This window comes from Chlamydotis macqueenii, chromosome 2 (genome assembly GCF_036417535.1).
Source record: "Chlamydotis macqueenii isolate bChlMac1 chromosome 2, bChlMac1.mat, whole genome shotgun sequence".
NCBI lineage: Eukaryota > Metazoa > Chordata > Aves > Otidiformes > Otididae > Chlamydotis > Chlamydotis macqueenii.
In genome coordinates this window covers 128,288,348-128,315,425 of record NC_141557.1, presented here as the reverse complement: position 1 = coordinate 128,315,425, position 27,078 = coordinate 128,288,348, and the positions used below count along the sequence as shown (strand labels likewise).

The window sequence follows — 27,078 nt, the reverse complement described above, 5'->3', positions numbered from 1 at the left end:
CGTGGACCTCCACGGACTGCAGGAGGTCAGCCTGCTTCACCATGGGCTGCACCACAGGCTGCAGGGGAATCTTGGCCAGGAGCCGCATTACTCCTCCCCCTCCTTCTTTACTGACCTTGGTGTCAGCAGCCATTCCTGTCACAAGAAAAATTCTTCAGAACAGGCTGGCGGACACCTCTAAGGATCTTCTTACATCTCATTCACATCTCATCTCCTCTCCACTTCTTGCAGCCAGGCCGGACTGAGTCGGGCCTAGTTGGCCACTCGGCGGGAGGCCAGAGGGTGAGGCCTGCAAGGCCCACAAGGCTCGCGCCTCCCCCTCTCTGCCCCCGCTCAGCTTCTTCACATCTTCTCTTCCTTTTTTTCCCTGTTTTCCCCTTCTTAAATACGTTATCGCAGAGGCATTATCACGGAACATTCTGCTACCAATTGGCTTGGCCTTGTCCAGCAGCGGGTGCGCCCTAGGCCTGGCCGAGTCCACTGAACAAAGGGGAGCAACTTCTAGCAGTTTCCTACAGAAGCTACTACCTTAGGCCCCTCCTCACTAAACAAAACCAGAACATAGACAAATCCAGGTTAAAAATTCAGGTGCTTTGCTAATGGCTTTACTTGTGAAATGAGAGTTACAATTCAAATAATTTGTAATTAGAAGAACTGCACACTGTATATTACAAAGCACTACTCTGGTAACTTCTACTAGCTTGGTTATAAACACATTGGATCTGCCTTTAGTTCTAGAGAAGATACAACATGTATCTCAGGCAGAATTTATTTAAAGATCTCCACAGTATTCCCTTTGGAAGTGTAGCCTGCTTAACAGATATTGCAGTTTTCTGTTCCCAGATTATTAGTAGCTGTTAAGATCGTCTTTTGGCACTGTGGAAAGCCTCAAGTGACGCAGAATCCTGACAACAGCAGGACAAAGCTTGAAAATTGCTGACTGAAAGCTGATATTGCCTTGGAGCATGGTACCCAGGAGTGTATTTGGCACACACACGACTCCTGTAAGCCAAACGGTCATTGTAAAATAAAGGAAAGTGCAGTGCAACAGCTTAATATCAGATCTTAAGTTTTATTCCTCTGAATGCCCTTGAAAAAGAAGAATGTATGTCCTGATTAGACACACAGGCTTTGCTTTGTCCTGGAAGCTCCTCTGGAAGTACACTGTAGTAGCTGCATTTCTTTGAGAGTACATGACTTTGCATTTCACATCACCTGTGGAAAGAGAGGGGCATAAGAATGAAGAGTTCATACTTAGGGCAAATGAACCTGTCAGGATTCCTGACACGTATGAGGGAATGAGTGCTTCTCTCTGCTGCCTTCACCCCAAACAGCAAAATCTCACTCCTACCCTTCCAGTTTCTCCAAAGAAAGAGTTTTTCCATCCCCAGCTCCACTTTGCATGGAGGAATTTGTCTTTATACTTCTTCTGTGTCGGCTTTGCTTTACCTTTCCATCCTCCTGAATGAAAATGAACCTTGGCGGACAGTTTGCTCACGTTCCTCTGCTCATTTTTAATGTTCTGATCTTCATGGTGTGGCGGAGGATGGATGAAAACAACGGCCCAGTATAACTTATTAATGGAAGAACCAGTAAGCTAATGCCTTGCAAAATATTTACATGCTCAGTTTTGACAAGGTACTAGACATAGGCACACAGATTCTCAGTTCTAGTGAAAGGCTTTACCAATATCTGTGCCTTCAAGAGGATAAGAAAGAAAAGATATAATTCAGATCCGAAAGAGGTTAAGAACTCAAAGCTAAGCTATAAGGTGGAAGGAAGAAGAATAAAATACTGAGGTTAATTGATCATCAGTAAGCCCTTACCTTGGGCTAGATCCTTAGTTTATATAACTGATGTAGCCACGGATTTGGTCCATGGAATTTAGTTCATCTGACAGGGGTGTTTTAGAAGGCATTGAGAGTGATCCCAGTCTGCCTTCGGCAGGGATGTGGGCTTCTCTGAAACACATTTTGTAGAGCAGGGCATGCCTGGTAACTCAGATGGCTGAGTTACCATTTCCACCCAGAGAGAATATTTTCAATGCAAGTGAAAGGATTTGCATTATTTCTTTCCCTCATTCGTATTCAATCATTGAAAGTGAGAGATATAACAGCTTGAGAGAGGTAACAGCTTTGAACTTTGTGAAAATAATTTAATTCTCCTAGAAGGACTTATACATTTAAATTCTGCTTTTCTGAGAAAGACTGGTTTTGAGTCTCTGAAGGGTTATTATTAAGAATCTTCCTCATGAAATGACGTTTTATTTTATAATGTCACTGGTAATGGCAGTATAATTAAGGTGGCAACTATTTTTACCTCTTATTTTTACTTTCATGACCTCAACATTTTGATGAATATAATGTCCCTTTTACCTTTAGACAAATTAGCAGAGAATGAGAATACTTTGCAATAGTATTAAAGATATTTGCAAGTGATAGTCTTACTGACTTCTTTAAAAAGAAGACCAACATCTTTAAGAATTTGGATTATAAAGTTTAGCTCCTTCTCCCTAGATGCAGCTACCAAAAGTTGTTCAAATTCCATATTTATGTGGAATGCATCTTTATTAGCAAAGATCTTATTTAAAGACCTTCTTACCTGTCAGTGAGAAGCAAAAGCCAAGGGAAGGTAAGAAGTGCAAGACTTTCAGTGCCTCAGGCCCTGGGAAGTGAGGACAGCCCAGTGATGTGTTGTTGAACTGCCATCTTATAGCTGCAGCAACAGAGCGACAGAAATTTCATAGGCATGTCTTTCATGTCTTAAACTTACCCCAATACTAATTCTAGTATCTTAATTTCTTTAATTGTGTTTGACTAGTTTACACTCTGCATGGCTGTGCTGAGATGAATGAGGCTGCAGATGTAGGAAAGTGCTGTTCAGCTTGAGTAAAGTATCCAGAAGGCAGAATTTGCAGCAAGGCTCATGTGTGTGCTCCCAAGTGGGAAGGCTTGTGGGGTCCTGCTTGAGGTTAGCACTTGTGCTTCACTGAAATTAATCATGAGAGTAGGAAGAGGAAGGTTTGTGTCCAAATCTGGATTTCTTCAAATTTTCAGTAATTAAACTGGAGCAATGTGTATCCCTTCTCCCCATTCTAAAATAAATACAAAGCAATGGTTTTGCTTGTAAGTACAATAGTTCTCTTATAGTGCTTTGGCTGCTGGTAATATCATAAGGAGGCTTTTATTAATTCTTTGACAACACTCCAGAGGTTTGAAAAGTCTGACTCAGTTTGCTACCAGAGAATCAGACAATGGAGATCTTAGTGCAGCCTTTGTAGTCATCTAGTTAGGGAATGAAACCAATATTTATGTTTTGTACCATTTCTATAGGTCCTGTTTAATGTTGCTCAATTTTCTTCCTGGCAGGTGTGATTATTGTCCCAAGTGCTGGTGTTGGCATTGTCCTAGGTGGCTACATTATAAAAAAACTGAAACTTGGTGCGAGAGAGTCTGCAAAGTTGGCAATGATCTGCAGTGGTGTGTCTCTGCTGTGCTTTTCAACTCTCTTCATTGTTGGATGTGAAAGCATTAATCTAGGGGGAATAAATATACCTTACACCACTGGGTGAGTATCTTGGAATCATCTGTGGCAAAACCAGCTTTCTCCTATAAGCCTGATAAAGAAAAGTAAAAAATGCTGGTGGCTGATGTATTGAAGAAGCCACGTGTTCAAATGAGAATTTGATGAGTATTGTGATATAAACACATACTGTTACTATGTGGCCCTTCAGTTTTACATCTGCTTTATAATGAAGTTTATGTAATAACTCACCTTTATAAAGGATCGAAAAATGCATTAGAATGGACTTCAGTGATTTTTACAGGAAAATAAGAATAGTATCCTCTGTAGATTGCTCAGAGTTCTGTTGATGTTTCAAAATGTCTTTGTTTCTGTTCATGAAAATTGTGAAAATGCAAAAGGGATTATAAAGATTATTTTCACCGTAATAGTGTCTTAGGTCTACAGTCCCTATTTGAGAGGAATCACTTTGGCATGTCCTATTGACATTAGTAGTGTGCATTAGTCTGAACCCCTTGCTGGTTGTATGAATGCCCTCCAGTCCTTGTTGGACCATCATCAAGACAGGGGCTAGATCATAATCCTTAAAGGTCTATTGGGAATGAAGAAGGCTGTCATGAAAAAGAAGGTGTGGATGTAGGAAGGTATTGGGAGAGAGTGATTTAGACTGTGACATTAAGAAATACTTGGAAGGGCATTTAAAAAAAAAACAAGGAATATTTGAAAGGAAGACAGTGTAGTAAAAGTTGTGAGGAGATGTTTCACTGGAAGGTAATTCCTCAGAAGCCTGATGATGAGCTTTTATTTTCTTTCTTATTTTGAGGTTTGGAAGACAGCATAGAAGAAGTGTAGAGCAGGAAAAGAGATGATCAAATGGGGAAAAAAAAAAGAACTACAGTGGGGCAGTGAGGAAGCCAATTGAAAAACAAAGAGGAAAAAAGGGAAGCAAAGGGAAGAAGAAAATAGACACTGTTTACACAGAGAATATTTTGCATTGCGTGTTGCTGGGTGTTACTACATTGCTGTCAAAACCTAATCCTAGAGCAAGGAAAACCAGCAGCTGAAAGTCGTGAGCTGATGGAAAGCTGGTGTGCTCCGTTGTATTCTTAACACCTAGAGTTAAAGCTTGGTGCTGAGGACCTGACTGTAGAAGGGAGTAGCATGGTAATATATCATCATCCGAGCATGGTGGCCTGAAGAAGGAGAGAACAGGGTTGGGAAGGGGGTGGAATGCCTTAATTGTCCACCTTCTGTTGATGTTTGCAACAGCCTGTGGGTGTAGATGAGGAAATGAAAATTATTAGGAATTAAAACATAAATTTCAGAAGTTAATTGAACTGTGTGGCAAGTCAGAATGTCCCTGCCTGGCTAATGAGAAGGCTGTAGTTTTCTGTTTGTGAAAAAGTACTATTTAATTTAAATTTATTTCTAAATTGAAGACAAGGCAAACTATTGCTATGTAACACATAACCTTCACACTGGAATTGTAAAAGTATCTAAATTTTTTTTTCACTAAGTAATAGCATTTGCAGTAAATATGTAGCATGAATTGAAACAGACATCTGTTCACAGCTGTTCTGAAAGTCTGCAGTAGCATTGCTTCTTTACCAGCTTCATCCAATTGTTCCTATTGAGAAAAAAGGTGAGAGGTGGTAATAGCAAAATTCTCAAAAGTGTTGGAGTGTATCAACTCTTTGAAATCAGTATAAAAATTAGTGTGCTTAGACTGTAACGTCATCCTAAATCTAGAATTACCAGCATGTTATAAAGCATGGTTCAGGAGTCTGCAGCCCCAGCTCTACATGATTTTTTTAATGCAGAGGTCAAATCCAAATTTATTATTAACATCATAATAAAGAAGCACTGCTACACATAAATTAATCTTGAATATTCGACATGATAAACATTCCCTTTATCCTCATGGTCAGTCATTTGATTGCTTGAAATCATTTACCTGGTAGGCAACTCGTTAACTCAGACATGAAAGAATGTTATTGTTCATGTAACAAAGAAGCACGCTTTCATTTTGAGATTTAATAAAACACATCATTTGTTCTCTAGTTCCACTGCAGTGCAGCGTATGGGCATCAAAGCCAGTTCAACAGGCTAGATCAGACAGGAGAAGCCATACAGCTCCTTGGTTCAGAGTAAATGTCTTACATGATGCTCTGCCTTAACCTGGCTGTGCCGGGTCTGATGTCCCTGCTACCTGCGCGGGAAGCAGCCCAGAGATCTCGGCTGCGTTGCGCAGTGTAGGCGTACCATGCAGCAGAATCTTTGGTCAAACATCTTTAGTTTTACTGGTTTTTTTCTTTTACATTTAAAAAGTAGATTTTTTTCTTTGATGAACTGAACCATAAACCAGTATGGAGTGGAAGCATAAGCTAGATTTTGGTTAACATAGTGGTATGTGCATACCAGTACTCAGCAAAGTAGGCAATGATATTTCATAATTCAGTATGTTTCATAACTCAGTATTTTTCTAACCATACCAGCTGTGAGGAAGTGGATGGGACCTGGAGGCATGCACAGATTAGAATACATTTGCAAGGATTTCCTGCTGTTTTATGTTAGGCACAAGCACTTTTGCTGTTGTTGTGTGTCATTAGCAGTTCTGTTATCAGAAAGTGTCCTGGTTTTGGCAGGGATGGAGTTAATATTTCCTCTCAGTAGCTGGTATGTTTTGGATATCGTGTGTGAAGAATGTTGATAAACACCCTGATTATATGAGTTGTTGTGAATGAGACCAAGGACACTGTCCTGCTTTCCAAGTCTCGCTGATTTGCAGATGCAGGAAGCTGGGAGAAAGACAGACAGAATAACTGACCCAAACTGGCCAAAGAGAGTATTCCATGCCATAAACATCATGCTCAGTATATAAGTGGGGGCTGGCCAGGGTGGATATCTGCCTTCCTAGCATCCATCTTTCCTCCTCGTTTTGCTGGCATCGTTCCCTCTACCTTGCTGGCTCCCTTTTGCTCCTTTGCTTGCCGCTCGGTTTTGTTTCCGTGATCGCTGCTCGGGACGGGCTGTATCGGTCATTGGGACATCGAGTGGTGAGAAAACACATATTGTTCACTTTATATATTTTAATATCCTTATATTCTGTTATTATTGTAGTTTTTTGATTGTCTTCATCTCAACCCATGAGTTCTCCTTCCTTCCCAATTCTCTCCCCCATCCCACTGGGGAGGGGAAGGGTGAGCGAGAAACTGTGTGGTAATTCGGGCTAAACCATCACAGGAAGGTCAAGGGCACCTCTGTATTACACATCTCAGCATTTTAGAACCTGTTGTTCTGGGTCCCAGCCTTGTCTCTGAAAGCATGTTTGGTACTTGAACACAGTGCAAGGAGCTTTATGTCAAACCATGATACGGCATCCCTTCTCTCGCACCATAACCAGCATCCAAATGAGAAGTCCTGAATCAGTGAATTGTCTCCTTGTCCAGGCAGTTTTTGAATATCTCCAAGGAGGGGGACTCCACAACTTCTCTGGGCAACCTGTGCCAGTGCTCGGTCACCCTCACAGTGAAAAAGTGTTTCCTGGTGTTCAGAGGGAACCTCCTGTGTTTCAATTTTTGTCCATTGCCTCTGGTCCTGTCACTGAGCACCACTGAAAAGAGCCTGGCTCCGTCCTTTTTGTACCTTCCCTTCAGGTTTTTATAGACATTGATGAGATCCCTGAGTCTTCTCTTCTCCAGGCTGGACAGTCCCAGCTCTCTCAGCCTTTCCCCGTAGGAGAGATGTTCCAGTCCCTTCATCATCGTCATGGCTCTTTGCTGGATGCTCTCCAGTATGTCCATGCCCCTCTTGTACTGGGGAGCCCAGAACTGGATCCAGCATTGCAGATGTGGCCTCACCAGTGCTGAATAAAGGGGAAATAGCAGAGATCAGCTGCTTTGGTTGTTTATAGACCTGTCTTTTCCATTTTTGTGCTATAAGGCAACTAAAACAGGCTCCATGGAGAGCTTACTCATAGTGACAGATTCCTGGATTAGTTCAGTTCCATCTCTCACGTTTCTGGTATGTAATGAATCAAAACAGACCCTTTTTGATTACTTTATGTTCTTTTCATGCAATTAAGGTTTAGTTAAAGCGTACAATTGACTTATTGGGGTGCTTCACATTAAAAAAAATAATTCTGTTCTTCCTCTTGTACCACTGGTTTGGGTTTCTGTTATTATTGTACCTTTTTTAGTCCAGTGAATCAATTGGATCACTTAACTTGAAAGCAGTGACTAATTGGATCAGAACAATAACAACAAAGAAGGAATCCAGCTAACACAGTGAGAGGGTCCCTTGTTTGACAGCTACACAAAAATTGCATCATTGCTGCTATTCCAGCTGCTTGCCAACAAGGAGGCTGTAGATCTTTGCCATCCAGAATGTCCTTCAATACCAAACCAAAAATATTGCTGTCAAATTAAGATAATCCTTTTTATCATGTATCCCAGTGTTAAGATTATGGAAATTATGTTGTGAGGGGTTAGCTGCTTTCATTTGTATTTCCCTGATCCAGTAGGTTGCTATAGCGATCTAAATAAGTATGAATAAAACCATTGCAAGCCAGTTCTTTCTTTAGATGTTACCAAATATTATCTATTTTTTTTTTAAACTGAATTTCATTGTAGTGTCATGGGAAGAGGATCAACGTTTTTCTTTCCAATATGTGTGCATTGACTGCCAGCACAGTGAGGTTTCAGTCCAAGCCTAGGTATCTGGAATAACAGGTCACAGTTCTAAAAACTCCAGGCAATAAATCTCACCTTATACTTTCCCTTTCCTTACTTCACCTCTATACCACAAGCCTTCCACAGAGTAATAGCTGGAGATGAGAATAGGATTTAGAAAAACAAATGTTAGGAACTAGATTCCCTTTTATCGTTAGTCACATCTAATAAAGATCTCCTCTTTATTAGCTTTACCAGCATCGTGTCATGGAGACACAGACCAGTCTCCCCGAGAAGCGAACAAATGCAATTTGTCAGCTGGGACTCTGGGTTATGTCCCAGCACACGTGTTTAGCAAACCTGCACTTGAATCTTATTAATGAAAGGAGCGGCGTCATTGTTTGTAATTGAATGAATAGTTCAGGAAACGCTGTCGTTTGGGGCTGGTTTCTGTTAGCGCACTCGTGCATGATGGGCATCCTTGGCAGCTCAGGTGAAGCAGTGCTGCAAGTTGGCAGGACCTACACCCGCAGAAACAAGCCGGGCAGCTGTTTCTCAGACATCCTGTGTGTCTACAGCAGCGGATGCACTGAAACTAAACTGCTTTTCCCACGGGCTGGCTCATGAGCAGGGCTTACCGGCGTCGGTGCGATTTCCCTAGGAGCCTGCTCTTTCTGACCGATGCAGGTAAATCTGCGATGTGCTGTGCCATAATTAAGGGATCAGTGCTCTGTTTTCCTTTGTGAAAAGCAAGCAGCTTCCCAGTGTCAGATTAGGATTAGTAGAGTCCTTTGGTTCAGTTTATTGCTGGGAAAATACATAGCTTCAAGAAAAGAAGAGATCCCTTACTGGGAGAAGTGTTCACAGAAATCCATTGTAATATGCGCTGTATGGTAGATCACATGGGATGAAAATGGGGTTACATAGCAGAGATTTCATGTGACAGCATCTCAATTCCTTCATCCTTCATTAATTTCCCATCATTAAAAGAGGACTGAACGATGAGTGAACAGTGAAGGTAATAAAGATGAAAGTATGAACCTCTTACAACTGTTTGATAATGAGCTTTTGGAAACAGAGTTAATAGATGATTTTGTGTATCACATGTTCTTGAAAGGATGAAAAAAAGCCTTGCATGCAAGGCATTTGCTGTAAATGTATAAAAAAAAATCCCCCAAATAAACCGTACAGCAGTTTGCTGAGGTACTAAAGGTGATGAAAGCTGGAGAGGCACAGCTTGCAGTAGCTTGTTATTAATCTGAGCATATTTGCTTTGCTTATCTGTAAACTTAAGGATCCTTCTGGGGCAAACATAAAACTGCCCCTGAGATTAGGTTGTCACTGTGGTCTCAACTCAGTTTCCAGTTTCATGTTTCTCATTTCTTGTGTGCCTGATTTCACCCACCTTTATTTTTAAGCTGATTTCCTAACCCCCGTGTCACAGTAAATGTTCAGCAATGCAGCTGAAGCGAGTCAGCTACGTAAGCGGAGCGAGCCAGGGAGCAGGCTCTCCTGCCTGTGGAACAACACGGCCCATCTGCTGCTGAGAAGGGTTTTACATGACGGGGGCACAAGAGGCCAGAAGAATGCATTTCACAGGGTGAGAGAGGCTGGAGAGGGGAACCCAAGCTGTGCCTTTCCCAGCAGCCTGGGCTATTGCCTGTGCAGGGTGACCGAGCCTTGCTGGCAGCGAGGACGTGGGCACGAGGGTCCCCCGGGCAGGCTGGGAGCCACTGCTCAGCCCCAGCATTTAGGCATCTGGGACATCCAGCTCAGCAGGCTGCCCGGCAGCTTGTGAAACGCCAAAAATGCTGCCTCTCCTGTTGGTGTGAAAAACTTCAGTCACTGAGCTGCTGGAATCAGTATGTTCCTGAGGAATGTTTCGATGATTTGGCGTTTTCCATCAGAGAAAAGGTTCTGTTGAGAGATTACTGGAAAAGTCTTCCTGTTGCTATATGACGCATTGCTGCATATAGCTTTCTGGAATCCAACGTGGTATAATAAGATGAGTTTCAACTGATAACTGAGAAAACAACAGAACCAATATCAGTCCTGGATATTTAATTTTCTGCTCAAGCTGCAATTTGTTTCTAAAACTGTGCCTTGTTTGTTTATGGTGCAAGAAAGAAAACACTCGGAAAGGCTTTGGTTAACATCCAACTAGACCATAAAGTGTAAAGTAGCTCCAAGAGCTAAATTTGTGAACCTGATTTGTGTGATCAGCAGCCAGTCAATAAATATTTAAGAGCTACTTAGTAACATTTGATGGGCTACAGAAGTGCCCAGCTGGAAAGACATCATATTCAGTAAAATATTCTATTCTAAAAGCAAATAGTGGTGTATAAGTACACTAAAAATGAGTCAAGTGGAAGCCACTGAGCAGCAGTCGTACTGCTTAGTGTGACTTATAACAGGAGGTGAGGTGACAGATGACATGGGTGACAGTCACTGTGTGTGGAGCAGCTCCTGAACTGAGTCTCTGGTCTGTTTGGGTGTTGGAAGATGGGAGTAGAACATCCCTCGTGGTCCATGGCGTAGCTGGGACGCAGTGAGTCTGATGCTGGCTGTTCACGTTTACGGTGGTCCTGCCCACACATTACAGATGTGAAGGCAAGCAAACAGCAGCCCTTTGAGGCTCTGCAACCCCAGCAGGCTGTGAGCATGTGCACAGGATCTCGGGGATGCAACCACAAACCAAATCCAGATTCCTGTCCAGCTCCTGCCTGGCTGAGGAGGTGCTAAAATTCCCTGGATATCTACTGATCTGCTTAGAGCAGAGATACTTGAGCTAGTTTTAAACAACAGTGGCCTCTCTGTGGCACCATTGAGCAGTACTCAAACTGCTCAGGGCAGTTGCCTGAGCAAACAAGGCAGCACAGTTAATTCAATATTACGCTGCAGTGCCTGGTGTGGAGAGGTTGTGCATACCAACATAATTCCCAAGGCAAGATTTTTGCTTACGGCACATGTGCAAGTACTCATGCCCCAGCTGACCTCAGTTCTTAGCTCTGTCTGCTTTTGCAGATTCTGCAGGAGTCAAACTGGCATTTCTTGTCAGAAATTCAGGTCTTCTGGAGTGGACTGCACACAGACCACAGACAGCAATAGGATGGTGCCTGCAGCTCTGCTTACCGCTCAGGTGTGAGAAGGCAAAGGGCACAGTCTTCTGGAGTTCGGGATTTTCATACATATATTCTGGTCTCTGGAAAAGGCCTTTAAAGTTCACTCCTGCAACCTCTCATGTTTGTCACATTCAATCTTGCATGAGTTGCTTCAATATTCTTTGGAACTGGGTTTTCATACCTAATCAGTAGACTACTGGATAAATGATGCAATGAAGGACACTTTTTGCTTCTATTTGTGAAAAAAAAAAAAATCAGCTGATTTAAAAGTGTCAGGCAGGAAGAGGAAGGAGGGACAGCCTTGTGTCCTGGAGATCCAGCCTCTTGGGAGAGGATCCAGAAGCTGTGTCCCTCTGTGGATTAAGGCTGGAGTGACTGTAGCTGTGAGCTGCAACGTCTTGCAGTCTGTGAAGCATTGGTGAAAGGTAGCTCACAGAATATTCAAACCTTTCAGACTAAGCTAATGGCACACCAAAGGGTTCTGGTACCACTGTAATAAAACTCAAAGGAAAAAAAATTATGCAAAATTGCATTGTCAAAGCACCACGTTTCTTCACTGTTTAGCCACCACATGCTCTAGCTATGAAGAGTCACAAAACCATGCAGATGACAGACTGCATGGTGTTATCTTCTGAGCCAAACTAGATCTCCTGCCATGAGACCACTGTGGAGAAGGTAGAGTGCATTGGCTGAAGAATGACTTTGGGATGTGTTTGAAATATGTGAATTCTTTCCAAAACCCAGATTAAGCATATTTTGAACTCTTCGATTTCAGAGATTAGTGTAGATACCTGTTCTCAAGGACTGCTGAAGTTAAATAAGCTTTTGTTTCTGTTTTGGCCAAAGTTCTCCGGGTGACCAAACGCAGACTCTTGTGTGGTTTTAGGGAGCCAGGTAGCTGCAAGTGTCTAAGCTGCTGTGACTCAAAAATGATAAGGAAGGATTTGAAATATACTCAAATCCACAAGGGATGTAGGTGTATTTCCCACTGATACCCACTTTATTAGCATTGGCCACTATGTTTAACAGTTACTGTGGAGAAGAGAAGAACTGCCTGATACTGTGTTTTTGCTTGGAAGCAATACGGAAGAAATATGGAAGAGGAAAAAAGAGTAAGCAAGAGAGGAACTTACCTTTAAAACTTTCTGAAAGGAGATTTCCTTTGGAAGAAATTACTTCAGCCCTGGTCTCTGCTCCAGGTTTTGCTTATAGATACAACAGTGAAGAGTCATTGATGAGGAGATCTGAACAGGATTGGAATCATGTTCAACTTCAGCAGGAGGGATGGAAAGCACCATTCTGGAGCTTGCTGATAAGAACAGCATCAAAGAGATGTAGATTTGAACCCCTTCAGGCTGAGGAGGACCTGGAACCCCAGGGTGAGAGGAAGTGGCCTCAAGTTGTGTCAGGGGAGGTTTAGATTGAATATTAGGAAAAATTTATTTACTGAAAGAGTGGTCAAGCATTGGAACAGGCTGCCCAGAGAGGTGGTAGAGTCGCTATCCCTGGAGGCATTTGAAACACGTCTAGATGTGACACTTTGGGACATGGTTTAGTGGGCATGGTGGTGTTAGGTTGACTGTTGGACTTGATGATCTTAGAGGTCTTTTCCAACTGTAATGATTCTATGAGTCTATGTTCCCACCTCAGGCAACTGCAAAGCCCATGAAGAGGAAGCTTCCTCCTCCACTTCAGAAGGTACTTATTATAAGTCCATGAAGTATAGTGTTTCTGGAGAAGGCTGTCAGCACAAAGAGGCAGCTTTTTGCTCTGTGCATAGGAACTCACTGAGCTGTTTGCAACGGGCACTAGTATTCCTGTACAGAGTCAGGGTGCAGAGCGTGACCCCCTACTTCTAGGAGCTTGATCACCTATGTTAAGGAATTCAGCTTGCTGAGTCCAGGGTCAGCTCTGTCACTCATAAAAGCTATTGAGAAGAAAGCTGGAGGTGAAGGCTTGCCCCTCCTTTCTCTTTGACTTGCTGTGTGATCACTGGACTGATCATTGTGATCATTGTCTCTAGATCCAATTCTGATCTGGTCTTGCCCTCATTCTCGGCTCCCATCTCACCTTTCCTGGTGCCAGGGTGCCAGCGAAAAAGTCATAGGAGGGAGGTCAGGCCCTCAATTCCATGTTCTGAATTTTTGAAGATCTTCAGAAGTGCCAGCTGTCTTGGTTCCTTACAGAACCTGCCTTTCTGACTTTGGTACCTGGAAGGACTAAAATCTTTCAGTTTTAGGTATTGCAGATTACAACCCATAAAGTATGTGGTTTGAAACTGGCCCTCTATCTTCAGAAAACCTTATGTATTGCAGTAATGGATACTGAGGTTCCTAACATTCAGGTATTTTGAAACACAAAGTAGCATTTACAAGCCTAGAGTGCACCTATGACAGAAAGTAACGTAATAAAATGGGAGTTTTCCTAAGTAATAGGAGCAGCTTCAGGATGCTTTTCAGTTTGCAGTGGCTTGGGATCGCTTTACACTGTGAAGAGGGTGTGCGCGTGCAGAATTCAGAGACCGTGATATCTTTAGACCAGAAGGTATTTAGGAAATAAGAGCTAGGGTCCTTACCCTCAGCCAACCCTACCACTTGGAAACAGATTGGTATGAATAAGGTCATTCAGGTAACTTCTCCACTGGCTTAATGCATTCACGTTGCTGGCAGTATTTTAAACCCAGATGAAATTCCAAATGAGATATGGAAACCTGAACCAGCAATAAACCACACTGCAGACTCTTGCTTTTCCACTTATTAGATTAATTTAGCAATCTGAAACAAGACAGAGAGCATGGTGAGTGTAGTAAAAATAGGTTTAAATATAATATGAGCTGTTTAAAAGTTATAATTTGACTGCATAATGATAGCAGAAAATAACTTGCATTTTGAAGTGCGTCTGCATGTGTCTGTAAGCAGAACAGTAATTTTCTTTTTGGTACCTGAGCTAGCATGTTTGGTAATAGCACAGATAAAAGGTAATACCTTATCTCTATACTTTCAGGTACCTTCCAGTATAACACCTGCAGGTAATTAGAGGTGATTAGATTAGATTAGGTTAGATTAGATTAGATAATATTACATCTGGTTTATTTAGTTGCAACTACGAGATTTCACTAGAGTTTGCAAATGTTTTCATGTTGGCCATAGGAAACCCTCAAGTTTATTTTTTTTTCAGGAACTTTCATGTATTCAGAGTTTACAAGCAAAGTAGTAGATGTGGGGGCTGTCAGATAAAGGGAGTAAGAGCCAGATTCAAAACAAACAACAGCTCATATAACAGGCTGCGGACTATCGAAAAATCCTTGCTGTTGAGTATTGTAGATGCAAAAGGTTTAACCTCAATTGGAAAAGTACAGGGCAAAAATATTTTGGGATTTATTAACTAAAAAACCACATCAGACTCAAAAAATATTTTGGGCTGAGACTCAGAGGCTGAGAGAACACTTTTCTGGGGGAAGTTACTTGCCCTGTTCTTTCTCTTCCCTAGTTGTCTTCTTATGGCTGATGTTAGAGACAGGATACTGGTGAAGAGACAACCGTGGTCTCAACAGCGATTTCCATGTGTTTGTAAAGGCTTTCAGAGAAAATAGACACATGCAAAAATAAATTTCAATTAGCCTTTAGCCAGCCAAGGGAAAAAAGCAATGCTACAAAATGCTACAAAACCCATCTGAGCAATCCCAGTAACTGAAAGGGCCAAAGGTAGTACCGCTCTTTATAAACATAGTCTGAGTTTTTCAGGAAAATATGCTATTAAAACTAAATGGCTTTTCAAACCAGTTATTTGTCAGAAAAATATTATATGATCATCAACTACTTCCTCATTGATGAGGGGCTTCTAGATAATAGAGGTTAACACCTTACATCCTCTGATATTAACTCTGTGTATACTGGGTCCAGTTATGCCAGTCCGTTTTTAACTGGGGAACAAACACTCGTATCCATTTTCTCTTTCTTTAACCCTTTCATTTTAACTCTCTGTTTCTCTGCAATCAGAATTTATATATAGAGTTATGTAGAGGTTTTTACTATTCTTTTCTTTCAGTGAGGTTGCCTTTGTGCCTACTAATGCTTTTCGTCCTTTGCTTTGTATTCCAAGCCCTTACCTCACCCAGGAATAACGTCCAGTGTCTCCTTGGGCTCTCCTTCGGTGCAGGCAGTAGCTGAGTGTCTCCTCCAGGGTTTGTGCCCACAGCTGGGCATTTTTAAGTGACCCGAGAATTGTTTTGGGCAGGGTTGAAGTGATCTGGTAGGTAAGGCAGGAGCTGGTTAATTTGGTGACTGTGTGACTTAGTCAACCTGTGTCAAAACCTGTGATGGTGACAGCCGGCGGTCAGTTGTAACCAGAGTTACCTTGGCAGCTCAGGATATCAGATATTGTTTCTGTCTTAGAAGATTGTCTTGCTTTGGGACCCCTTACATCCAGGGCAGTGCCATTTGAGGAGATCAAAACTGCTTCCAAGTAACCTGCTTTCTCCAGACAGGGCCCAGATGTGCCGTGCAGAAGTGTTAGCTGGAGGAGAAGGTGCGTCGGGTGAGACCAGTAGCTGCCTCAGTGCAGTGCTTCATTCAGGCCTTGTTACGTGAGGCACTGAGCTCAGATGAGTGCCATGAGCCGCTGCCTTGGTGGGGTCCCTTTGTGCGTTCGTGCCGTAGTGAGGATGTCCCCAGGCTGGCATGACGCTTGCCAGTGAAGAGTTGATGCAGTTCCCTGCTGTGACAGTTGAGATCTGTTCAACCTCCAGTTTGAAGCAGCAGTGATAGAGAGTGAAGAATCTGCTTTTTGGTGTGTGTGTGTGTCCTTCAGCTTTGCAATTCCCTTTAGTTCCTTCTAATCATACTGTCAAACCCTTCTGGGGAAGGCCTAGAAAGTTGGGCTTTGACAACATTTTGGGGAGTGGTCCAGGGATGCAGAGTAGTGGTTCTTTTGTAGACATTTAGTAACGGCACAGCACTCTGCCAGATCCAGAGAGATTCCTGTATATTTCAGATATACATATATATAAATAATACAAGCATCAAGTTTTCTGAGCAGTTGTTGGTATGTGGGAAGAAATGTCTGTTAGTTCACATAATGCTTACATCTCGTCACTGAGCCCTTCACTTGTAATCAATAACAAATTGCTGCAGCTTAGGATAGACACATGAAATAGTGATGCGTTAACTCTTAGAGGAAAAATGCACCTGTTATCTGGGCAAATAAGATAGTAGTTTTAAACTTTGGAATTATTTTTGTGTTGTGTTTTTAGTTGATGGCAAGAGTGCCTTGAGTGTTCTTTATTGTTTAAATTTTGTACATAATGTAGAGTTAATGCAGTCTTTCTCTGATAATCAGCTGTTGGTTCCAGAGTTAATGAGTAGGATGTTTTCTCCCTCTGAGCAGCAGGATATCTGTGCTTGCTCTGCTAGCATGTTCTTTTTCCTTTCTTCAGTCCCACTCTTGCCATGGCCCACAGGAATCTGACTGGGAGCTGTAATGTTAACTGCGGATGTAAGATTCATGAGTACGAGCCTGTCTGTGGATCAGATGGAATCACGTATTTTAATCCTTGCCTAGCTGGCTGCATCAATGGTGGAAACCATAGCGCAGGGGTAAGTGCTTCACCCACCCACATACAACCTTTGAGTAGCCCTTCGAGACTGATGCGTATCGAAGTTGGCTCTGTTTCTAGCGCAAGTAGCCCTCCTCTGCACTCCGGAGAAGTTGCTCTGCTGCTGACTCGTGCATGAGTCTTTCCACGTTTTGAAAGGCTGGTGATGTTACTATTGCATGGTCCCATCCCCTTTCCTTTCAGTTATGTACAAATTTGAGGCACAAGTTCATTTGCACCCAGTGAGTCCTCCAGATGAGTGAGTGCGAAGTGCCCTGGGATGGGGAGGGCTGGTGTTTCCAGTACAGACTCTGAAGTTCCTGATGGCAGTGGCCTGCGTGTCTGCTGTACCTTATAGTGGCCTTCTAGTACCTCAAGGGGGCCTACAAGAAAGATGGGGAGAAACTGTTCAGTAGGGCCTGTTGTGACAGGACTAGAGGTAATGGTTTCAGTAGAGGGAGATAGATTTAGATTAGATATTAGGAAAAAATTTTTACAATGAGGGTAGTGGAGCACTGGAACAGGTTGCCCAGAGAGGTGGTGGATGCCCCATCCCTGGAAACATTCAAGGCCAGGTTGGACGGGGCTTGGAGCAACCTGATGTGGTTGGAGATGTCCCTGCTCCTGGCAGGGGGGTTGGACTAGATGACCTTTGAAGGTCCCTTCCAACCCAAACCATTCTATGATTCTATGATTCTAAGTCATTTAAATGAAACTTCTCCCAGTTGATCATTAATTTGTTATTCTTCATATTCTGGATGATGGACATGAGCAATGACGAGAAGTGCCATGTGTAGAAGTGCTGACTACCTAAATCTGTATCTACAAGCACAAAAAGTTTCATTCAGAATATATTAAGTTGTGTATAGTGGAAAATGTTCTCAAAAAAAGGATCCCAGCTGTCTCAAATTTTCCACCCACATTTGTAAATCTTTTGATCTGTTTCAGGTACTTAGCTGCAAAACAGAGATAACAACATCAGTGCCTCATCTCATAACTGTTTTGAACATAATTTACTCTTTTTTGAAAGAGTTAAGCTATAATGATGAGTGTGATGGAAAAATCCATATGAAATAGGAGTCATTCTGTCTTTGTAGTGGAATATATTTAGTGTGAAGAAAAAAATACCTGGAGCCACATTTTGAAAATGGGAGGTAAAATACTGGATAAATTGGTAAAGTTATTAGGTATTCAGCTAAGTCCTGTGGAAAAAAAATTGTAAGGCTATATCATAACACGAACACATACAGAGGTATACATTAAAGTTGACAAAAAAACCTAATTTGGATATTTCCTGATGTCCAGGTGCTTTAATTTGCAAACTTAAGATGATCTTGTAATGTAGCTTCTGTGCAGGTGTGGTCCTAGGTTTTAAAAATGCGAACATCGAAACAAAAAACTCCTTCCTCTGCCATCACACGAACCCTGACCTATTTCCCTTCTAATACTGGAGTGTTCTGATCTGCTGCACACCGCTTCACCATGAGAGCGATTGAAAACAGTAGAATAAATGTGATGGGAGGTTATTTCTGATCTAGCTCTTCCTCACCTTCCTCAAATCATGATCCCTTTGCCTATGATATTTTGTTACTCAGTCTGTTCATCCTAATTTCGGCCTCTTTGTCCATTCAGGAATCCCTCATGTCCTTCAGTCTCACTGTTAAGTCTCTGCTTTCTCCTTATTCTCTAGTTTTGCTCCTGTATGCATCACATCCACATCCACATCCACATCCACATCCACGTCCACATCCACATCCACGTCCACATCCACTTCCGCATCCGCATCTGCATCCACTTCCGCACCCGCATCTGCATCCACACGCACATTCAACTGAAAGGTGCTGGGCTCCAAGTGTAAAGTGCAGCTTGTTGCTCTTTAGCCGAATCTTTCATTGAGATGGCAGAAGATACCTCCTGAAGATGGATGCTGACAGCCTGCCAAATTCCAGAATATGGCATTATCAGTGCTACTTAAAGAGTGTTTCCTCACAGTTTTTGTAATACAGTAGAGACAATCTTTTTCTCCAGCCTTCCTGTCAGAAGTGAATTTTTTCAACAGAATTAAAAAAAAAATCCAGAATTTTTTCTAAACTCAACCTAAACAGTGGAAGTCATAAGCAGTGGAAAGGCAATCTCATTACGCGAAGTCCTGGCCAGCTTTAAAAGCACTTCCAAGTGGAAGTTTTATGTTTTTCTTACATGGGTTTTTCATGTGGAAATGTTCTTTTTTCACTCTCCCCAGGTAAGAAACTACACAGAATGTGCCTGTGTCCAGAGTCGCCAAGTGATCACTCCGCCGACGGTGGGCCAGCGCAGCCAGCTCCGGCTGGTTATTGTCAAAACCTACCTGAATGAGAACGGCTATGCTGTTTCTGGGAAGTGTGATCGAACCTGCAACACGCTGATCCCCTTCCTGATATTTCTCTTCATTGTTACCCTTATAACAGCGTGCGCCCAGCCGTCAGCAATCATAGTGACACTCAGGTGAGAGCTCAGTTATGTTTTTTTAAGTATTTTTGCTGTGCCTGCCATCACCGGTGCCTGTGTCAGAAGAGGCTGGAGCAACGCAGCAACTCCTTCAAGCTTATGTAGCCTTAAAAAGTTAATAGAATGGGACTGACATGGAACTTGCTTGTATTTAGAATATGTAACATGATAATCCACTTTAGGAAACATGAGGTGGCCAACAATTTCCAGGCGCTACAAAGACAGGACAAGTAAAAGCATTATGTAAGAAAATGATTACTCCTGAAGAAGTTGTCAGCCTTCTTAGAGCAATGGTTTGGATTTTCAAATGCAAATGAAAAAAAGTTAGTATTTAAAATTAGCCTTTTCTCTTTCTTAAAATTGTTCATTCCTTCCACATGCCTGGTTTTGAATCTTCCTTTCTTCACAAGAATTTTGAACTTGTACTGTAGCAGTGTTGTTGTCACTGTGGTCGTTTCAGGATAGAGAACAGCACTGTCTTTGTAGGGAAAGGTAGTGTCATTTTTCTGTCCATTTGAAAAAAAGTGGAATTTGGATTGGCTTCTCCTATCTCTGACATCTGGTCTGATAAACATTATTATTACTCACTGTAACATGTTTGTCCATTTAAAATACAGCTTCTGAAAGTGAACTTCAGTCTGATTTTTGAAGAAAAGCAAGCTGAAAAAAACAGAATATGGTCTACTGCTGAAATAAATTTGTATAATCTATGTGGCTGTTGTTAAAAGAGGAGGAAGAAGAATTAGAGGAAAATGAGATAATTATTTACTAGGATTTACAAAGCACACCCATAGATACTGGACAAAGAGAATGGTATAAAGATGTCAGTTCAGTTTAGAATCTGAAGCTGAAAAGCTCTTAGAGTTGAAGAAGTAAGTTCCTTTTGGACAGAGATGAGCTGAAAGGTACAAAGAAAAATTCGAATAGAGCAGAATAGAATAGAATAGAATAGAATAGAATAGAATAGAATAGAATAGAATAGTTCAATTGGAAGGGACCTACAATGATATCTAGTCCAATTGCCTGACTACTTCAGGGCTGACCAATGTCGTAGTTCAGCCCCGATCGGGACCAGACTACGCAGTCTCTCTCCCGCTCCCCCCACCCTCCGAGAGAACAGGGGGAGATGATATAAGAAAAACTGCTCAAGGTTTGAGATAAGGACAGGGAGAAATCCTTAAAGTTACCGTCACGGGCAAAACAGACTCGACTTGGGGAAAACTATTCATTTATTTTCTAAAATTAGCAGGAGAATGAGACAGGGAACAAGATAACCTCCCCCCACCCCTCCCTCTTCCCGGGCTTAACATTATCTCTACTACCTTCCCCTCCCGAGCGGCACGGGGGGGGGAAAAGGGAATGGGGGTCGCGGTCAGTTCATCACACGTTGTTTTACGCCGCTGTATCATCGTCAGGGGAAGAACTCCTCGCATTCCTCCTCTGCTCCAGCGTGGGGTCCCTCCCACGGGCCACAGTCCTCCGTGAAACTGCTCCGGCGTGGGTCATCTCTTCCACGGGGTGCAGTCCCTCTAGAACAGCTGTCCCAGCGGGCCCTCCACGGGCCACAGCCTCCTTCAGGCCTCCACCTGCTCTGGCGTGGGGTCCTCCACGAGCTGCAGGTGGATCTCTGCCCCTCCGTGGACCTCCATGGGCTGCAGGGGGACAACCTGCTCCACCATGGTCTTCACCACGAGTTGCAGAGGAATCTTGGCCAGGAGCCATATTACTCCTCCCCCTCCTTCTTCACTGACCTTGGCGTCTGCAGCCGTTCCTCACAACAGGCTGGCAAACGCCTCTCAGGATCCTTTTTACATCTTATTCACTTCTCATCTCCTCTCCACTTCTTGCAGCCGGGCCGGGCCGAGTTGGGCCCAGTCGGCTGCCCGGCGGGAGGCCAGAGGGTGAGGCCTGCAAGGCCCATGAGGCTCGCGCCTCCCCCTCTCTGCCCCCCGCTCAGCTACTTCACATCTTCTCCTCTCTCTTTTTCCTGTTTTCCCCTACTTAAATACGTTATCGCAGAGGCGTTATCACGGGACATTCTGCTACCAATTGGCTCGGCCTTGGCCAGCAGCGGGTCCGCCCTAGGCCCGGCCGAGTCCACTGAACAAAGGGGAGCGACTTCTAGCAGTTTCCTACAGAAGATACCACCTTAGGCCCCCCCTCACTAACAAAACCAGAACAACCAAAAATTAAAACCTGTTATTAAGGATGTTGTCTGAACACTTGACAGGCATGGGGCATCTATCACCTCTCTAGGAAGCCTGTTCCAGTGTTTGAGATGCTCTCCAGAAGCACACCCAGAATGATCCAGAGGCAAATGGGCATTCAGTCCCCTGGGACCAGGTTGGAGCTGATTTGAAGTAAATCCCTACAAAACCTGAAATGCTTGTGGTGTAGATATCAGGTCTTCAGCACGATCTGTTTAGCTATATAAATCTGCTTATTTTGAGCTGCATTAATTGATAATGTAGAGACATCTTTTGATATGGTTTTGTGTAAAATCTCTCTCCAAATGGAGCTTTTTCACACCAGTTTCTGACCTTTTCTTTATACGAGAATGGTCCTCCCAACCGAGCAGGATTTTCTCCTGGTAGCATTGTCTTTGTATCTTCGTTCTGATATTTTGAGACTACTGATATTCTGCTGATGCTCACAATTAGCCTCCTATAAAAATAGTAATGGCAAATCTTTGTAATAGGTCATGGAGCCTTAGAAAACATGAGGCAGATCAGGACTTGGCTTTGCTCTCCTTAGGCTTAGCTCTGAAACCCTGTTGGCAGACATCTGTGTCTCATGGAGGACTATGCCAGGTCATGTGACAGAATTTGTCTTCCAGTTTGCTTTTAAAAAAAATCTGTAAAATGGGTGCAAGGATCACTGTTAGGACTGTGAAGACAAGCACTTGGGAGTGGGCGCATCAGACTTCAATTGCTGATGCAGCTTTAACTCAGCTACTATGTGCACAGTGCTGTTTTAATTCAGACTTCTGACCTTATTCCTTCTATCTCTGGATTTTCCCCCTGCACAATAATAATTAAAAAAACCCATTGACATTGCACTGCAATTATGTGAAGGTAAGCTACAATCAACGAGCATTAATACTGCAGTGAGCCTCGCAACAGTGAGGTGCGTAAGGGACAATCTGCAGGGTTTTGTAGTGTTCGGTGAAGAGGAGGATGGCCCACACACACGAACAGTGACACCTGCTGTCCCAAACCACACGCTGTGCACAGTGCATCGGTCCAAGATTTGTGGCCCAAGTTGGTTCCCTGATTTCTCAATTTCTGAGTGAGTGCTTGATTTCAAAACCTTGATTTTACAGCTGCCTCCCTTTGACTGCAGTCTTCTTGTGTGTTTTTGTCTTATATTTCAGTGTCATTAGAAGCTGCCTATCTTAATTGCAGACCTTTAGGTTAAGACTTAAAAGTATCTATCTTTTAAATAAAAAGAAAATTTGTGATATACTAAAATTGTAGTTGCATTGTGGAATATCATTGCTTTGTATTTAGTCTTTTGAAAGCTTGACTTTTTTTTTAAAAACCAATGGAAGAAATCTTGTATTACTTGTATTGAAAAGGAACAGTGTTTAAAGAAACTGCTAGGATTTTTCTACTGATATTTTTCCTAAAGTAGCTCCAAAGTGCTTATGCTGCACAAAGACCTGTTAAATTCAGAACCTGAGTCCAGCTTTCAGCAACTTAATTATCCATTAATTCTAATTTATCTGAAAAAGATTAAGAAAATAAAGCAAGACATTGTGTGAAATAATAGGAAACTGTCATGAGAAGCCGTAAAGATTTTGGGTGGATTCTCTAGATTTCCTTAATGGGTTTGGATCAAATTCTTCAGGCCTTACACAGGTAAAGAAAGGTTAAAAGACTTGATTGAGATTTTCATTAAACAGGGACAGGAGGGTCTGACTGTATTTTTTCCTAGCAATGAGTTATCAATATTAGAAGCTAAATGGAAGAAATTTAGACAAAGATTTCTTACAGCTCAGAAAAAAAGCCAGGAGGTAGAGCCAGAACATACCATAGTGATTATCTGTTATGATTGTTTCTTCAGAGGAGTTTTCTTTTCATCTGCTAGGTCTGTGGAAGATGGGGAGCGGCCCTTTGCACTAGGAATGCAGTTTGTGTTATTACGAACTCTTGGTAAGTCTTACAGTTAGTCAGCATTTCCATAAAGGCTCACCATGTTCAGCTTAAATGCACCACAAAAGTACTAAAATTCCATAAATCTACAACTAATTGCCTGACCAATTGTATTAGGAACCGAAAATTAATAGCTTCTGAAAACATTGTCACTGAGAATGTATTTAATTTTCTTTTTTTTTGTTAATGACTTTCAGGAACTTATGACTTTCATTTTTGTCCCAGAAAGAGATATTTTTAAAGTTTCAAATTTTGTTTAGGAATCAATAGTTACTAAATATTATTTTATAAGGATTTTTTCTTTTTTAGAAACAGATTTTTATTGCTTTCAGCAATAACAATAGCTTTTTGCATTTTTAAACTAAGAAGCGATTGTTGCTTAATGTCCAATTCTAAATGTTTCAAAGCAAAAAGGGTACATGGTAAAAGTCTTTGTTCCATAATGTAGTTTCTTTCAAGCTCTTGAACTTCTAAAATCCTGCCTATAACGGACACTCCAGGTGTTTAGCTACTACGAAACATGACTAGAGCAATCAAGGACTCTTCTAACAGGACAAGAGGAGAAGCCCATATAGCTGCATCTGGAAGTGTTCTGTAAAGAAGGACGTTTCTGACTTGTCTTAAAGGTGTCATGTTTCTGAAGAAAGCAGGAGCATTCAATGCAGTGACTGCATTTTTAGCAGCCTTAGAAGTTAAAGTCTGTTTCTGAGGAAGATCTATTCAAAATAAAATTTGCAGTGTTAGTGGTCTCATTGCTTCCGTTCATCTTCAATAAGAGAAACATTTTGCAGTCTTTGGGACTTTTCCCCCTTAATTTAAAACAGCTACCCCCACCCTTTCCTAGCTCATGGGCAATGGATGTTCAGCAAGTAACACTCTGGAGATAACGTTGTATTTTGTTCCTCTCACATATTTTATTTCTTGAGAGCAACACTGGAGATTTTTTTGGGGAACATGTAGATCAAGAAGAGTTATCTGGGGACGGCAGGTTGAAGCAGTACCTGTCGTAAGGTGCTGCAGCATTGTCTTCTTTGCTTCAATTCTTTCCCATTTGTGGTACATTTCATGTGTGGGATAAGTAGTGTTGGTGGGAAGATCAGCTGACCAGTTTTCCGTGTTTCATATGAGAACAGCGGTGTAGAAATCTCAAAAATTCTTGACCTACACTATTTGGCTAAGGCATGTGGTTTCTTTAGAAGTTTTCCACTATATACTAACACATATTATTTCTGTTACTATTTTTATTTCAGCTTACATTCCTACTCCAATTTATTTTGGGGCTGTTATTGACACCACATGCATGCTTTGGCAGCAAGATTGTGGCGTACAAGGATCTTGTTGGGAATACGATGTCACCTCGTTTCGTTTTGTCTACTTTGGGTTGGCAGCTGCTCTCAAGTTTGTGGGATTCTTTTTTATTTTCTTGGCCTGGTATTCCATTAAATGTAAAGAAGAGCAACTGCAGAGACGGACATGGAGGGCTTCACTGGTGAACACTGTGAGTGAGATGGTTGGCCAAGCTGGACCCCAACAAAACTATGCACGGACTAGATCCTGCCCTACCTTCAGCTCCCGAGGAGACATCAGTGTGGCACAAGGAATGAACTGTGTAGCACAGACGTACCCCGGCCCTTTTTCAGAAGCAATAAATTCCTCAAATGAGAACGCATTGGAAGAAGTCACTGCTGAGATATAGACCCCTGGCTTGGTAATGTAATATTTAGTTTTGTTGGTTGACTTAATTGTGGCGCCTTGTAAAACACCTGTGCCTTCTATTTTTAATGTAAATGTAACACGAGATAAAACCAACAAACTTAATGCAAGCAACCATAATATGTTCCTGAGGGCTGGATACCTCAAACCAACCCAAGTTCTTATTTCTCCCCTCTGGACAATGGAGTTTTAAAAATTGTGTTTGTAATTATTTCAGATGTGTCCATTAAATGTCCATGCTCTGATCTAATGTCAATGTAAGGGTGAGGTATTATGAACAGCAGGAGTCAGTGAAAGAGTGGCAAAAACTCATATTGTTGATGTCTAGGTGTCACAAAAATGCTTAAATGTATCATCAACTTTATACCTGCAAATTGTGTTTTCAAGAGATGAGTAATTACTGTGAGTTCTGCTACAAAGCACAACTGAACTTGTTTAAACTATGCAACTTATTTGGATAATTGTGTGTGCAGCAAATTAAGTTTAAAGTTTGCTTTTAAAGACATTACTGCAGCTGAATTTGAAAGGGGCTATTTTCAGACATACGCATTAAATTAAAAAAGAACATAAGGTTTAAAGTACTGTTAGTAACATATTAAGCCATACAGAAGTTATGCATCAGGTAACATTTGCAAATATCTTTATCCTCTCAAAATCTGCATTAATTTTCATTTGATAGGATGTAGTCATTCTTCACAAAGTACGCAGGCTAGGAAAGTATAATGCTTGGAGTAAAAAATGTCAATATTAATTTATAATAACATTAAGGTGTAGGAATCATGCACACATAGCAGAGCACACACATAGCAGAGCAGAGATGTGCATATTTCTTTAATGTTGTCTGAGTGTCCGTTACCAAATCCATACTTTTCCTGAAGAAGAAAATAACCAGGTATGGCTTGATAGGAAGAGCTTGGCTGTCCTTCAGAAATGCGTGCCAGTCTAGTTCAGCTTCGGTAACAAAATCTAAAGGGAGAGCTGTTGGCCTCATTTCGTGTCTGAGTGGCCACCTGGGACCCAGCAAGCCCTTTGCAGCTGGCAGCGACATGGGGCTTGGACTGCCTGCTGCAGGACTGAGCAGAGAGACCTTCAGTTGGGCTGCAAGCAGCTGAAACACCACGGTGCCTGGTACGAGGCTTTCCTCTCCTCTCCTGGTACCTGCCACTGCGGACAACTGGGGAGAGGATGCCAGCTCAGATCCAAGGTCCCTCTCTCTTCTGCCCCACTCCTGCCACTCCTGCTGCCTGGTGCTGGGCAGGCTGGTGGGACAGGTCTGGAGATCCTAGTTGTATAATTTGTCCCACACACCTCTCCTTTTCTCAGCTTCATTGAAAGTTTCTGTGAAGGCAAAGGGCGAGTCGTTTCTCCTTTGCCCTTCCAGGGGAAGAGCTAAGAATAGAAATTGTCTGCAAGCATGGACCCACAGGATGTGAAGTGGCCTTTGCTTATTCCAAATTACTGTAGTGTTTTTTCTCCCCAGGAGATGGTGAGACTTTCTAATCAAGTGTACTTGGCATTTCATTTCTTGCTCTGCAGGCTTTGTAGTGCCATGCTTATGATGTACTAATGATGTCTCAAAGGACAGAGAATTATTTCAGGTGGACACTACGAGGTCAAAGCTGTATTTTGCCCTGCAGGGGAAGTCTTAGAAGTTTAGGAAATTAAAAGCACTCTTTTAAAAGGACTCAATGATAGTCACGTTTGGATTTTGCCATGTAGAGAGCTTGCAAGAAAATGAATAGGAGAGAGCAGAACTTCTGCATATTTTTGAACAGAGTTATTCCTGGTTTAATTTTTAATTTGTAATATGTAAGTTG

At 42.2% G+C, this 27,078-nt stretch overlaps 1 protein-coding gene across 1 annotated transcript in view; it reads left to right on the top strand.

The window, feature by feature from the left end:
• Window positions 1-26,487, top strand: part of SLCO5A1 (solute carrier organic anion transporter family member 5A1) — a 76,103-nt gene extending 49,616 nt beyond the window's left edge. The window contains exons 5-9 of the mRNA XM_086742397.1: window positions 3,369-3,567; window positions 16,749-16,908; window positions 19,150-19,391; window positions 23,484-23,548; window positions 24,799-26,487. Coding sequence (XP_086598523.1) covers window positions 3,369-3,567; window positions 16,749-16,908; window positions 19,150-19,391; window positions 23,484-23,548; window positions 24,799-25,244 — 1,112 coding nt within the window. The 3' untranslated portion in view covers window positions 25,245-26,487. The remainder of the gene's footprint in view (window positions 1-3,368; window positions 3,568-16,748; window positions 16,909-19,149; window positions 19,392-23,483; window positions 23,549-24,798) is intronic.
• Window positions 26,488-27,078: the final 591 nt, after the last annotated feature.